Raw genomic sequence first — 13,911 nt, 5'->3', positions numbered from 1 at the left:
TCTGAAAAACTCTTAGCAAATTCGTATTGTAAATCACATATATATAGACCATTGGTGATCATAAAAAAAACCTTTTGAGAAGTTGTGACTCTTTGAATTATTTTTCTGAAAGTCTTGTCTGGTAATCGATTACAGGATTTGTGTAATCGATTACAGCTTTTAAAATTTGAATTAAAACGTTTACTAACTGCTGGTAATCGATTACCAAAATTGTGTAATCGATTACACAGTCTAAAATTTGAATTCAAATTTTTAGTAGCTGTTGTAAAGCATATTTGGCCACTGGTAATCGATTACATCCTCTGGTAATCGATTACCAGAGAGTAAATCCATTGAAAAGCACTTTTTAATTTAAATTACTTGGCCAAACCTTTTGCTAATTCAATTAGGAATTCCCTTCCTAATATACTAGTGATCATCTTGATGTTGTGACTTGTATTCTTGAAGTATTGTCTTGAATTTAAACTTGAAAAGCCCATTTGCATCAATTGCATCATATCATCATGATCATCATCAAAACACCAAAGGCATTTGCATCTACAGGCATTCCTTCGGGATGTGGCATGGAGAAATTCAAGGATTTAATCAAGCAAGTTGCACCTACAGAGGCTCCCCCTAATGGAATTCACGGATCACAATTGGTTAGACGATTGTTCTTTCGACAACCAGGTCATTCTAAGTATTCCGAAAATTTGATTGAATATGAGATAACAGAATTGAAAAATGATGAAGACGTGCTAAAGGTGTTAGCACAATCCAACTATTGGAAACGATTCTGCACAATAGAAATTTTGGTTATTTTTAGCAAACCAGTAATCCAAATAGAAGAAGACATGTATTCTGCACAACATAGTTCAGATCCTCATTAGTTTTGTTATGTTTACGTTGTAATTATAATTTTTAATATGTTTCATTATTGTCGAGTATCATTTCAGTTACTGTAATTTGAGTATTTTGTCTACGACAGATGTGTCATATATTTTTTCGCGGTGTTTTTTTTTATTGTATTTTAATACTACTAACTAATTTTATTATTTTTTAATTATAAGAACATACAAAAATTAACAAAACATAAATTTAACTACACAATTACATATAACATAAATAAAAAATTATACTCTAATTTTATCCAATTTTTATATTTTTCTTTATATGTATATTTCTCTTTAAAAAAATTATAAAATAATATTGCATAAATTAATTTAATAAATAAATAATTTTAAAATCAATTAAAAATAATTTTATATAATATAATATTTAATTTTAATAATATTTAAACTTATATAAAAAAAATGAAGAAGGGAAGTCACTACTCCCGTAAAAAGCAACAAAACAGGTGTAGTTTGGGAATATTTTCCCAAACTAGTGTACATTGAGCATTTACTAGAGAGAGAAGGTGCAATTGAGTAAAAAAACCACCAGTAATGTGCGATGGCGCCGGGGGGGGGGGGGGGGGGTTCAAGAGAGAGAGGGTTTCGCTGACAGAGAAAGGTTTTATAAAAAAAAAAAAAAAATTGGGACGTGCAAGAGGAACGACAGAAACTTCAGATATTAGAAAGATTATTAAGTTTCCATTCCATGCAACATTATCTTTTTTTAGCACAGATAATTTATCTTTTGATTCTATTATGTCTTATTCTAGTTTTCAGAGATTTTGAAGTTATATATGGTAATTTGTTATAGAAGTATAAATTATGTATAGTCAGCATAGATGTTCGTGGGAATGAGTTTGTAAATCAGAGGATAAGGGTGTTTGCGACCAAATAATTATAATCAAAATTGTGGATACAGGAGGAGATGGTTGCTTTTGCACTCCCAGGTTACAACATTTTAGAATTTTTTATTCAAATACCACAAAATAAAAAATAAAAAAGTATTTATCGAAATGTCACTCTCTTTTATTGTCCATGAGAAATCGACTTAGGGGGATCGACTTCTAAATGAGTTTTGCTAAACTTGTTGATTTTGTGGGTGACATCTTAGTTGTTTCTCTTTTTGCCACTAATTAATGACAAAATTTTGGAGGATTCGTGATACGGGAACACTAATGACGTTTGAATTGGAGTGATTTGGGTCCTTGGAATCATTGGTGCACTCTCAGTTGCTTCTTTTTTTTGCCACAAACACAAAAACAGTTTAATCATTTTCTGATTCCTAGAAATATAACTAGTGTAGATATATTACCCTGCACACAACATCAAATCAGTGAACGTTCATAAACCCAAACCACGATTATTAAGTACTGTTTATTTTTTCATTCAACCCCCTAAACTGACGTTCAAGGAGAAGTAACAATTTGTTGTTTCTCACAAAACGATACTTTAGAATGCGTGCCCACGGAATGAAACGGTAAAACAAACATAGCCTAAACATCAAACTCCTCTAAACCATGAGTTCACCCTTAGTGTTTGTTTTGTTTATTGCAATGGGCAAATGATTACTAATAAGTATGGTTCAACATCATTTGCCAGGAAAGACACAAGGTCAGTAGGTCAGTTTGGCTTCATCATGACATGACACTTGAGGCCTTGAAGCAAACCATCCGAAAAATACCAATAATCCTCTTGACGACAAAGTAGTGACCGATGTCTATCATCGATATCCAATATCAACCGTCGGGGATTGTAATAGGGTGTGGAAACTCAAAGACGATGAGGATGTACAATCAAAGTTCTTTATAACTGCAGAATATCCTAACCTTGTTTTTGTTGAGTTGTATGCCAATATGTATAACACTCAACCACAACAACATCCAATTGCAAACCTAACCTATAGTGATTGGGAGGTTATGGAGAAATATCTTGATCAAGCAATGAAACTAGAATGATTTTATGTACAGAGAGTACTATCTATCTACTATTAGAAAGTCAGGATAATGGTTTTTTTTTGTTTTTAAGATTTCTCAGTCTAATTGTTATTATTGTATCATTTGTTTTGAAAAAGTGTGTTATTTTCATTATACAAATGTAAACCTATTTGAGTTGTACTTGTTAAATGCTCATTGGGAGACATATTGGCAGGTTTGCACTATACTATCTCTTCCTGACTAGTCTGTACGCTCAAAACACAAGGCGATTTATAGGTTTTAGAACATCTAAACCTCAACACAAGGTTTGCAATATTTGAAATACTCAACCAAATACAACAAAAAAGAAAATGCATCACAACTGCGAAAAGAAATATTGATGTATTATTATTAATATAGATATCACCGAGTAAAATCTCTCAAAATTTGATGCCAATAAAGAAAACGATAACCTACCAATTACTAGTTAAAACTATCCTTGACAAGAAGAAATCTAATAACCAAGTTTGCCAGAAGTAAAGGATGTCCCAGTGAGGGACAGACATCACTTCTTGTATTTTTACTACATTATTCCAAATACTACTTTATAATCATAGAGCAAATAAGCTGAATGCTGAAAGGCATGGGATTTGGGCAAAATTCCTTGTAGCTCATTAGACTGAGGCCATGTGTCGAATCAAGTCAACCACACGTGTGCTGCAAAGAAGAAAGCAACAATGAAAGTGAAAGTAGAAATCATTTCCACTGTGAGAACTTGATGACATAGCCTAGAGTTCTACTCCAAGGATGTGTGTGTTATTTTTTATCTTTTGGCACAAGATTAAATAATGCATAACTTAACTCAAACATAAAAAGGGTGCTTAGTTGCATGCAAAGATGAGAAATAGTTCTGTAAGTGTAACAAAATCAGATAGTTCTATAGGGAATAGTATCTAGTAGGCTAGTAGCTGCAATTTTTTTTCCATCAACACTTTAAGTAGTTTGGACATGTCTTAGTGAGTGTGTTTTTGCTTCTTGTTGCCTATAGACTGACAAAAAAGAAAAAGACTAATCACTTAGTGAAAATAAAATAAAAAGGCATAGAAGTTTGTTTTACCTGTAGCCCCACTCATTGTCATACCAAGAGACAAGTTTCACAAAGTTGTTGTTCAATGAAATTCCAGCCTTTGCATCAAAAATGCTTGACCTGCCAGCATATGATGGATTACATGGTAAGCTACATCACACTAAAAGCCTTGTTGATGGAAAATGACATGCAATAGCAATATTAACATAAGCTCCAATCCAAACATTAGTGACATAATCTAGCCAATAGACTGAGGCACACCTAATTGTCAATCCTAATTGCTACATTGCTCTACCTAAGCTAAAACCAAACAATTGGCCATCTAAGGTGTACAATGCATGATGGTGGCATACTAATTTAGTAACTACATGCATCATCACCTGTTGTCACCCACAAAATCAGTAGACACAACATCATCCTCTGTGTAACCAAGGATTCCTTTCATACTTCCCTCCGATGCCTCCCTGTGAAAAAAAAAATTGAGGACATGAGATGAGGACTTCATTATAGTAGTAATTACATGTGAAAAAGTAAACAGAACATCAATGTCCCGTAGCAAGAAAAAACAGTTTATACTCACTTGATAGCAGCTTTAATCTCATCATAACTGGCTCCCTTCTCAAGTCTGACAGTGAGATCAACCACTGAAACATCTACAGTTGGAACTCTGAAAGACATTCCTGTCAACTTATTATTAAGGGATGGCAGCACCTTACCAACAGCCTGAACAGTTCCAAAATAGGCACACAGTTAGTTATTTCCAAGAAGAACTTGAGTGGATACAAAATAATATACATCTAAAGACAATAAAAATTGGGAAATTAAGAGAAACATAGTGTAGTAAATATTACAAATACAATGGTCAGATAACATGACTTGCATTCACATGTTTGCTTGTTATATCTACCTATTTATTCCAAGTTCAACTATCCCTTAAAGCAACTAAAACTTCAAATCACATGAACAATGTGAGAAAGGGAAGTGCATGTATTCACATATGCTAGATACCTTAGCAGCTCCAGTGCTACTAGGAATGATGTTACAAGAAGCAGCTCTTCCACCTCTCCAGTCTTTCATTGATGGTCCATCAACAGTCTTTTGAGTGGCTGTGTAACATAGAAAGACAAGTCAGTTAAATAGTGAATCATGTGAATCCAAAAGGGTTTGGCATAACCCTTCTACCCCTTCAATAAAATTGTTTTTGCTGATAAAAAAAAAAAAAAAAACAAATGTGAAGCCAAAAGAAATGCAAAACATTGCACACATACCAGTCATAGAGTGAACAGTGCTCATGAGGCCTTCAAGAATACCAAATTTGTCATGTATAACCTGAATATATTTCAACAAGGTCACTTAATTGAGATTTTGTTTTTCTCTGTATAATGAGAATTATTCTTTTCAACTTTAACCAACTATAGGAAAAAACTACCTTTGCAAGTGGAGCAAGACAGTTAGTTGTGCAGCTAGCATTAGAAACGACAGTGATATCAGACTTATATTCCTTCTCATTGACACCAACAACAAACATTGGGGCATCCTTGCTTGGGGCAGAAATAATAACCTTCTTTGCACCACCCTAATATCAATGTACATGACCGAAAATTAGGAGAAGAGACCAAATATGGGAAGTGTTTTAACTTTTAAGACAGTATAAAATGTGAAGATTAAAATAACCTTGGTATAAAATGTGAAGACAAAGTGTATAAAAATTGAAGTCCCACCAAAAGCAAAGTCAGTAGTAAAACTTATTATAAGATATTTTATCCAATGTAAAAGCTACTTAAAAAGTTGCTTCAACTCAAAATCAATTCTTTGACAAGAAACCTAGCATGTGAAGATTTACTAAAAAATAACATTAGTTGATATTTCAATGTGATTTTAGATTACTTAACATGAAACTAAACGCACTCTAAAAAAAGCTTACCAAACTATTATTCACAAAAAATTTTGCCCTTCACTTTTTCACTAGACACAAAATATGGATAGTGGTAATCACATTTATAATTGATTCACAACATCATATGATGTGAAGAAAGCTTAATGACAAACCTTCAAGTGGGCAGCTGCCTTGTCTTGATCAGTGAAAACTCCAGTGGATTCAACAACGTAATCAGCTCCAGCCTCACCCCATGGAATTTCCTCTGGATTCCTAATAAAATAAGAAAACAATTTTAGCCTAACAAATTACTTCATTGTGTGAGCCAAATTGTATCCAGTATCCATATCCAATCTACTTAACATATAAAATTAAACTATACCTGATTCCAAAAACAGTAACTGAGCTACTACCAAAGAGAAGGGTTTTACTGTCCTTAACCTTAATCTCACAGTTTTTGAATTGCCCATGAACAGTATCATACTTGAACATGTAAGTCTGCAGGAAACAATTCCAAATTACTAATGGATAAACCTCATTAATGTTTGCTTATTGGAATGAACACATGGTGCAAACACTGGTCAAATTTGAAACAAACGAATCTTTCTTGAATCCAATTTTTAAACCCAACAAAATACTAATACATATTTGGACAGACTGGTATTCTTGTATATTCATTCATACTCTTTTTTCCAACACCTTTATCAAACAAAATAAGATATTATCTCTAGTCTGTGATCACATACATGTGCTTTTTTATTTGACCAAAGGAATTAACATGGTTAGATTTCATTTTTAGAACCAATTGGCATGGAGGGAGGCGATGTGAAACTTTCTAAAGCAATACACAATTATGAATTATAGATTCTGATATCATGTTAGATTTCATCTTGAAATTAAATGGAATTAAGTGAAATTGTGCAATAGATATAGATATTAATCCACACCCCAATAAACCAAGGAGATCTAACTTAGTTTGTTGTGCAGATGTGAGTTGTTGTAAACCCCTACTACCACAATTCGATTCTTATGGATAGAGGGAGAAAAAACAGTAATTGAGACTGGTAACGTGGGATTTTCCAACAAACATAATGCAATTAAGCATCATATTAGCAAGATCCATGCATGTTCAACTACTAAAATGCACAATTAAACATCATCACCACCAAACCCATATGAACTACACCGAAAATATTAATGTACCATGTAATCAGTTGTGATGAAAGGATCATTAACAGCAACAAGCTCCACGTCATCGTTCTGCATTGCCACCCTGGCCACCAAACGGCCAATCCTTCCAAATCCTTCATCATCACAAGCAAGTGCACACACACACATCACATGTCATTAATTATTACCAAGGTAAAAGAAACATCAACAAACTTTTCTTTGATTTTTTTACATTGTCAATTGATAAAATAGACATTCACTTTATAAATGGTTAAACAATTCACATTGAACAAGTATGCCACACAAATCCAAAAATGTTGAAGAAAAGAAAAAGAAAATGGCATTATTAGAGTACCATTGATGCCAATCTTGATCTTTTGGCCCATGATCTCTCCTCTGGTTTAGCTAACACAAAGAAAAGAGGGCAATAGAAGACAGTGAATGTGAGTAACAGAAGATCAAGGTGCAATGGCAATGTGCAAACATGCATAGCTATATATAATAATACAGTGATGGCTGAGTAAACAAGTGTGAAGCGAAATAAGTGTAAGTTGTGTGTGGCATGTACCACAAAATCCGTTGCTTTCCGGAGAAAGTTTGAAGGACTTACATCGTATCAAATCAAAAGAATCATGTAACAAAAAAAAAAAAAAAAACCATCGCGAGATAACGGCTTTTATGTAGAATCGGTAAAAGCCAGTTTTCTTCAAAGAATAAAGACTAAAATTCAACAAAAAAAAAAAGTTGAAAGCGAAATTTATCTTTTAAGAATATATACTATTTTCAATTTAATAATATGTAGTAATTCTTCTATCAAAAAATTAATACAAAAAGCATAATGTAATTCAAACTACGTAATAAAAATCTTTCATTAATTTCTTATCTAGTTAAATTTGTTGTCTCAATTAAAAAAAGTCACTTTATACGTCTCGTGTTTGGCAAAAATAATTTATAAATTAGCTGAAAAATTGTAATTTATAAGCTAAAAAATAGAAATTGAAAAATTAAAATCTTATAAATTAAATTATTGAATTAAAAATATGTAATTAATGTTAGAACAAATCTCTTTTAACCTGTGATATTACAAACTACAAAGAAACACAGGTTATTAATAAAATGCGGAAATTACAGATCAAAACATACCTTCAGCCATTGCTATGAAGAGTTTCTTGTTTTGGTTCTTCCAAGCTCTCTCTCTTCCACTCTCTAGATGGTGTATAAGACTGAATTCGAAGGGATGAGCTCATGGACCAAATTCATGTGCTTATATAGGCATTCTACCATCAAGAATGCATTTACCAGCCATTACCACTCATTATTGGCTGTTACAATTCATTATTGGCCATTATCATCCATTAACAGCCATTCAATTTGGCTTTCAAAACTGATGAGCGTTACAAAATTTCAAAATGTTATGACCATGAATTATTAGATTCTCCCACTTGGTCCAAACATTTTGACTTAATGCTCAATCTTCTTAAGAAATGAATATATGAATCATAGTGATAGTTCCTCTTATAACGAGTAATATCATCTATGTATTACAATATACTCAATTTCCCAAGCAGTATACTTAAAGTGGTAATAAAACTTCATGAATAAACCCAATGTTTATTCTTGGTCCAAAACATAATTTTTCTCAAATAAATCAATGTGCACCAAAATATGAGAAAATATCATAATATAAAAGTTTCAATTTTTACATATATGTATACAATCATAAATTGGAACCAAGTCCCATTCTTTCTACATGATCCTTAAATTTAAATGGTGGCATGCCTTTAGTTAAAGGATCAGCGATCATCAACTCAGTGCTTATATGCTCAATGACCACTTTCTTGTCTTTTACTCTTTCTCTAATGGCTAAGTACTTAATGTCGATGTGCTTACTTCGACTTCCACTTTTGTTATTCTTAGCCATAAAGACAGCAGCTGAGTTATCGCAAAAAATTCTTAAAGGCCTTGAAATAGTATCAATTATCTTCAGCCCAGAAATGAAACTTTTAAGCCATACACCATGTGATGTAGCCTCAAAACAAGAGACAAACTCAGCTTCCATGGTAGAAGTAGCAGTCAAAGACTGCTTAACACTCCTCCATGAAATAGCTCCACCAGCCATCATGAAAATGTACCCAGATGTTGATCTACGAGAGTCAACACAACCAGCAAAGTCTGAGTCTGAATAACCAATCACATCTAGATTGTCTGTCTGTCTATACATAAGCATGTAATCTTTGGTCCCTTGAAGGTACCTCAACACTTTCTTAGCAGCTCTCCAGTGGTCAATACCTGGATTACTCTGATATCTTCCTAACATTCCAACTGCAAAAGCAATGTCAGGCCTTGTGCATACTTGAGCATACATGAGGCTTCCAACAACTGAAGCATAAGGAATGTTTTTCATTTGTTCCCTCTCAAAGTCATTCTTTGGACATTGGTTCAAATTAAACCTATCACCCTTCACAATGGGAGCAACACTTGGTGAACAATCTTTCATCCGAAATCTCTCTAGAATTTTGTTAATATAGGTTTCCTGTGATAGACCCAAAATACCTCGAGATCTATCTCTATGAATCTTAATGCCGATGACATAAGATGCATCACCCATATCCTTCATGTCAAAATTCTTAGAGAGAAATTGTTTCACCTCATGTAGCAAACCCCGATCATTGGCTGCAAGTAAAATATCATCTACATATAAAACAAGAAAGCATATTTTACTCCCACTAACCTTGTGGTATATGCATTGATCCATGGGGTTTTCATCAAAACCAAATGAAGAAATTATCCCATGAAACTTAAGGTACCACTGACGGGAAGCTTGTTTTAAACCATATATAGATTTATTAAGCTTGCAAACCAAATGCTCACCACTATTAGAGGAGAAACCTTCAGGTTGTTTCATATAAACCTCCTCCTCTAAATCACCATTAAGAAAAGCTGTTTTCACATCCATTTGTTGCAACTCAAGGTCAAAATGAGCAACTAATGCCAAGATTATACGAAGAGAATCTTTCTTAGATACTGGAGAAAAAGTCTCTTTGTAATCTATTCCTTCCTTTTGAGTAAATCCCTTAGCAACAAGTCTTGCCTTGTATCTCTCAATGTTGCCTAATGAATCCTTTTTGGTCTTAAAGACCCATTTACATCCAATGGCCTTCGCCCCATTAGGCAACTCTACAAGGTTCCAAACTTTGTTACTCTGCATGGAACTCATCTCATCCTTCATGGCATCATACCATAAATTTGACTCTTTACTACTCATGGCTTGATCAAAAGTTTCAGGATCATTTTCAGCTCCAATATTATAGTCAGATTCTTGCAAATATACAATATAATCACTAGGAATAGCTGATTTTCTTACTCTAGTAGACCTCCTTAATGTTGCATCAACATTTTCTTGGGGATCATGTTGTTCAACTGGTTGTTCATCATTTTCATGAATTTGATGATCAACTTGATCTACTGGATTATCAACAACAGTTTGTGGAATGCCAATCATGTGTTGTTCATCATCCCTTTGAACTTGAGGGGTATGAATTACAACCAATCTTTCATTTGACGTGGAAGGTTGAGATTCTATATAATCAATTTCAGAACCTAAGTCCCTCAATTGATCACTCCCACTGATCAAATCATTTTCAATAAATTTGGCATTTCTTGATTCCACAATCCTAGTAATATGATGTGGACAATAAAACCTATAACCTTTAGACCTTTCGGCATATCCAATGAAATACCCACTAATGGTCCTCGGGTCAAGTTTCTTCTCTTGTGGGTTATATATTCTCACCTCAGACGGACAACCCCAAACGCGCATATGTTTCAAACTCGGTTTCCAACCTTTAAATAACTCAAAAGGTGTCTTTGGGACAGCCTTGGTTGGAACACGATTTAATATATACGCTGCCGTCTTTAGTGCTTCAGCCCACAAGGATTTAGGAAGATTGGAGTTGCTAAGCATACTCCGCACCATGTCCAATAATGTTCGGTTCCTTCTTTCTGCCACACCATTCTGATTCGGAGAACCAGGCATAGTGTATTGGGCAACAATCCCATGTTCTTGAAGGAACTTTGCAAAGGGACCAGGTGCTTGTCCATTCTCAGTATACCTGCCATAGTATTCTCCACCTCTATCTGATCTCACTATTTTTATTTGCTTGCCACATTGGTTCTCAACTTCAGCCTTAAAGACTTTGAAGGCATCCAATGCTTCGTATTTGTTATGAAGCAAATAAACATTCATATATCGTGAATAATCATCTATAAAGGTGATAAAATATTTCTGACCATGTGCATCCATATCTGGACAACAAATATCAGTATGAATTATTTCTAATATGCTTGAACTCCTATTAGCACCTTTCTTAGACATGTTGGTCTGCTTACCCTTAATGCAGTCCATACAAGTCTTAAAGTCAGCAAAATCTAGAGTATTGAGTACCCCATCTTTCACTAACCTTTTAATCCTCTCAATGGAGATATGTCCTAATCTCCGGTGCCATAACATAGAGGAATTCTCATTAATATTACACCTTTTAATACCAGTTTGAACATGCATAGAACTATAAGTGGCATTATTTTGTAAACCAAGAAGATAAAGACCATCAGACAATATACCATTCCCAACACATTTAGAATTATAAAATAACTCAAATGATGTGTCTTTGAAATTAAAGGAATATCCAAACGGTACAAGCCTTGAAATAGAAATCAAGTTTCGGGAAAAACTTGGTACATAAAAAGTCCTTTCTAATTTTAAAATAAAGCCACTACTTAAAGTCAAAATGCAAGTTCCAATGGCCTCCACATGTGAGCCTAGCTTATTGCCTGATAAAATGCTTTGCTCACTTCCCACTGGTTTCCTTAGGTTTTGCATACCCTGTAAAGAATTTGCAATATGAATAGTAGATCCAGAATCAATCCACCAGGTGTTAATATTAACACTAACCATATTAGATTCATAACATACTAATGAGATTGATTTACCTTTCTTCTCAAGCCATTTCTGGAACCCGGGGCAATTCTTTTTCATGTGTCCCTTCTTCTTGCAAAAGAAACACTTTGCCACCTTCTTAATATCAGCTTGAGGTGGTATTTTACCATTCCCCTTCTGATAAGCTTGAGACTTAATTGCTTTGTTCTTCCCATAAGCAGTAGTCAGCAGTGCACTCTCACCCATCTCCATTACAAGCCTTTCTTCTTCCTGAACACACATGGTCATTAATTCATTGATAGACCATTTATCTTTATGTGTGTTGTAGGAAATCTTAAATGGCCCATATTCATGCGGAAGGGTGTTCAAAATGAAATGCACTAGGAAGGACTCAGACATATCAACCTCTAGTTTCTTAAGTTGAGCTGAAATATCTCGCATTTTCATGATGTACTCACGCACACCTTTCACACTGGTGAGCCGAAGAGAAGAAAACTTCATGATCAAGGTGCTTGCTAAAGTCTTATCTGAAGTGATGAACTGGTCATCAATGGCCTTAAGCAAGTCTCGGACCTTTTCATGCTGGTCAACAGAACCACGTATCCCAGCCGAGATTTTAGTCTTAATGAACATCACGCTGAGCCGGTTGGATCGTTCCCACCGCTCATATAGCGCAACGTCAGCTGGGCTACTTTCATTTGTGATTGTAGGTGGTTCGTCTTTCCTTATAGCATAATCTATGTCCATCCACCCCAATTGTAAAAGAATTCTCTCCTTCCATATCTTATAGTTATCTCCTTTGAGTTCGGGAACATCACATTGAATATCAGAAAAACTAATAGTTTGAGAAGCTGCAAAATTCAAAGGCTTATGTCAAAATTTGAGGCATACTAATCTTAATTGTATCTTTTACCAATGTAAACATACCATAAAATTGAATCTTGTGACATAAAAATTGCCTATGGGCTAAATTTTTAATTCAATAAGAAACAATTAAACCTTATGATAGAATAATCAAATTATTTGCTTAATATTCATGCTTTACGGGTACAATATGAAAATAATTTAATTTCTATCGTAAATTTTTACTTTATGATAAAATCGACAAATTATACATACATCATGATGCCTGTGGGTAAATCATGAAAAATAATACGTCATTTTATCCCAATTAATTATACAGATATAATAAAAATTCTTGTGAGATAAAATTCATTATATAAGTATAATTAATTACAATATTATGTCTAATTCCTTATATGATCTTTAACCAACTTAATATATAATTTTAATCAAATATAGATGTTGTGGCTAATCCATAATTAATCAAAATCATAAAGATCACTTAGACATAAAAATTTATTATATGAGAATAAATAGTATTTTGCATTTCAAAATCAAGATACAATATAATTATGAATAAGATTCTCATATAATTTTATAATTGAAATATAATATTATGCATTTGATTTCATATATATATGCATAGAATAAAATGTTCTAGAATATATTCATGCATAAATTAAATCAAAATTCAAAAAACTGTAAAGCACAATGTGTATATAACGTATTAAAAACGACAACATATCAAAAAAGCCTTATTGGTTTAGTGGTCTACACATATATTAGTGTTCTCGGAGTCAAGGGTTTGACATTCAGCTAGCACAAAACGTAGGAGTTTTTGTCTTTTTTTTTTTTTAAAACACTGTTCATCATCTTCAACCTTTAGCGGGTCAAACCCGACCCATACGCAGACCCGTTCGTTTTTCATTCATTCGGACACCATTTTTCACGATTCAAAAGCCAAAATTAAGGAAATCAAACGAAATACATATTTCTAATTTTATTTTTTAAGAAACAAGGCCCTTCATACCATAAACAAAATCAAATCGGAAAATACCGAAAAACGAAAATGGACAAGGCAGAGGCAATTCTTGCTCTGATACCAAATGTTAGAACAAATCTCTTTTAACCTGTGATATTACAAACTACAAAGAAACACAGGTTATTAATAAAATGCGGAAATTACAGATCAAAACATACCTCCAGCCATTGCT

The 13,911-nt window shown here is 33.6% G+C and overlaps 1 protein-coding gene across 1 annotated transcript; it reads right to left on the bottom strand.

Moving 5' to 3' along the window:
• Nucleotides 1-3,218: 3,218 nt before the first annotated feature.
• LOC100810217 (glyceraldehyde-3-phosphate dehydrogenase, cytosolic) lies at nt 3,219-7,490 on the bottom strand. Its single transcript, XM_003553835.4, has 11 exons — nt 7,274-7,490; nt 6,952-7,052; nt 6,131-6,246; nt 5,922-6,021; nt 5,302-5,448; nt 5,141-5,201; nt 4,881-4,978; nt 4,453-4,595; nt 4,253-4,336; nt 3,903-3,992; nt 3,219-3,502 (listed from the first exon to the last, which is right to left on the bottom strand). Exons 1-11 carry the CDS (start codon nt 7,302-7,304, stop codon nt 3,460-3,462), a joined length of 1,014 nt encoding a protein of 337 aa, XP_003553883.1. The 5' UTR covers nt 7,305-7,490; the 3' UTR covers nt 3,219-3,459.
• Nucleotides 7,491-13,911: the final 6,421 nt, after the last annotated feature.

Source organism: Glycine max, chromosome 19 (genome assembly GCF_000004515.6).
Source record: "Glycine max cultivar Williams 82 chromosome 19, Glycine_max_v4.0, whole genome shotgun sequence".
Lineage (NCBI taxonomy): Eukaryota > Viridiplantae > Streptophyta > Magnoliopsida > Fabales > Fabaceae > Glycine > Glycine max.
Note: the sequence above shows the minus strand (reverse complement) of the source record. Positions and strands in the feature narration are given on the sequence as shown.

Coding starts and splice junctions, on each gene's coding strand:
- LOC100810217 (XM_003553835.4), bottom strand. CDS start 7,304: ATGGGCCAAAAGATCAAGATTGGCATCAATG. Junction 7,053..7,273: donor GATCAAGATTGGCATCAATG/GTACTCTAATAA, acceptor GTGATGATGAAG/GATTTGGAAGGATTGGCCGT. Junction 6,247..6,951: donor TCATCACAACTGATTACATG/GTACATTAATAT, acceptor TGTTTCCTGCAG/ACTTACATGTTCAAGTATGA.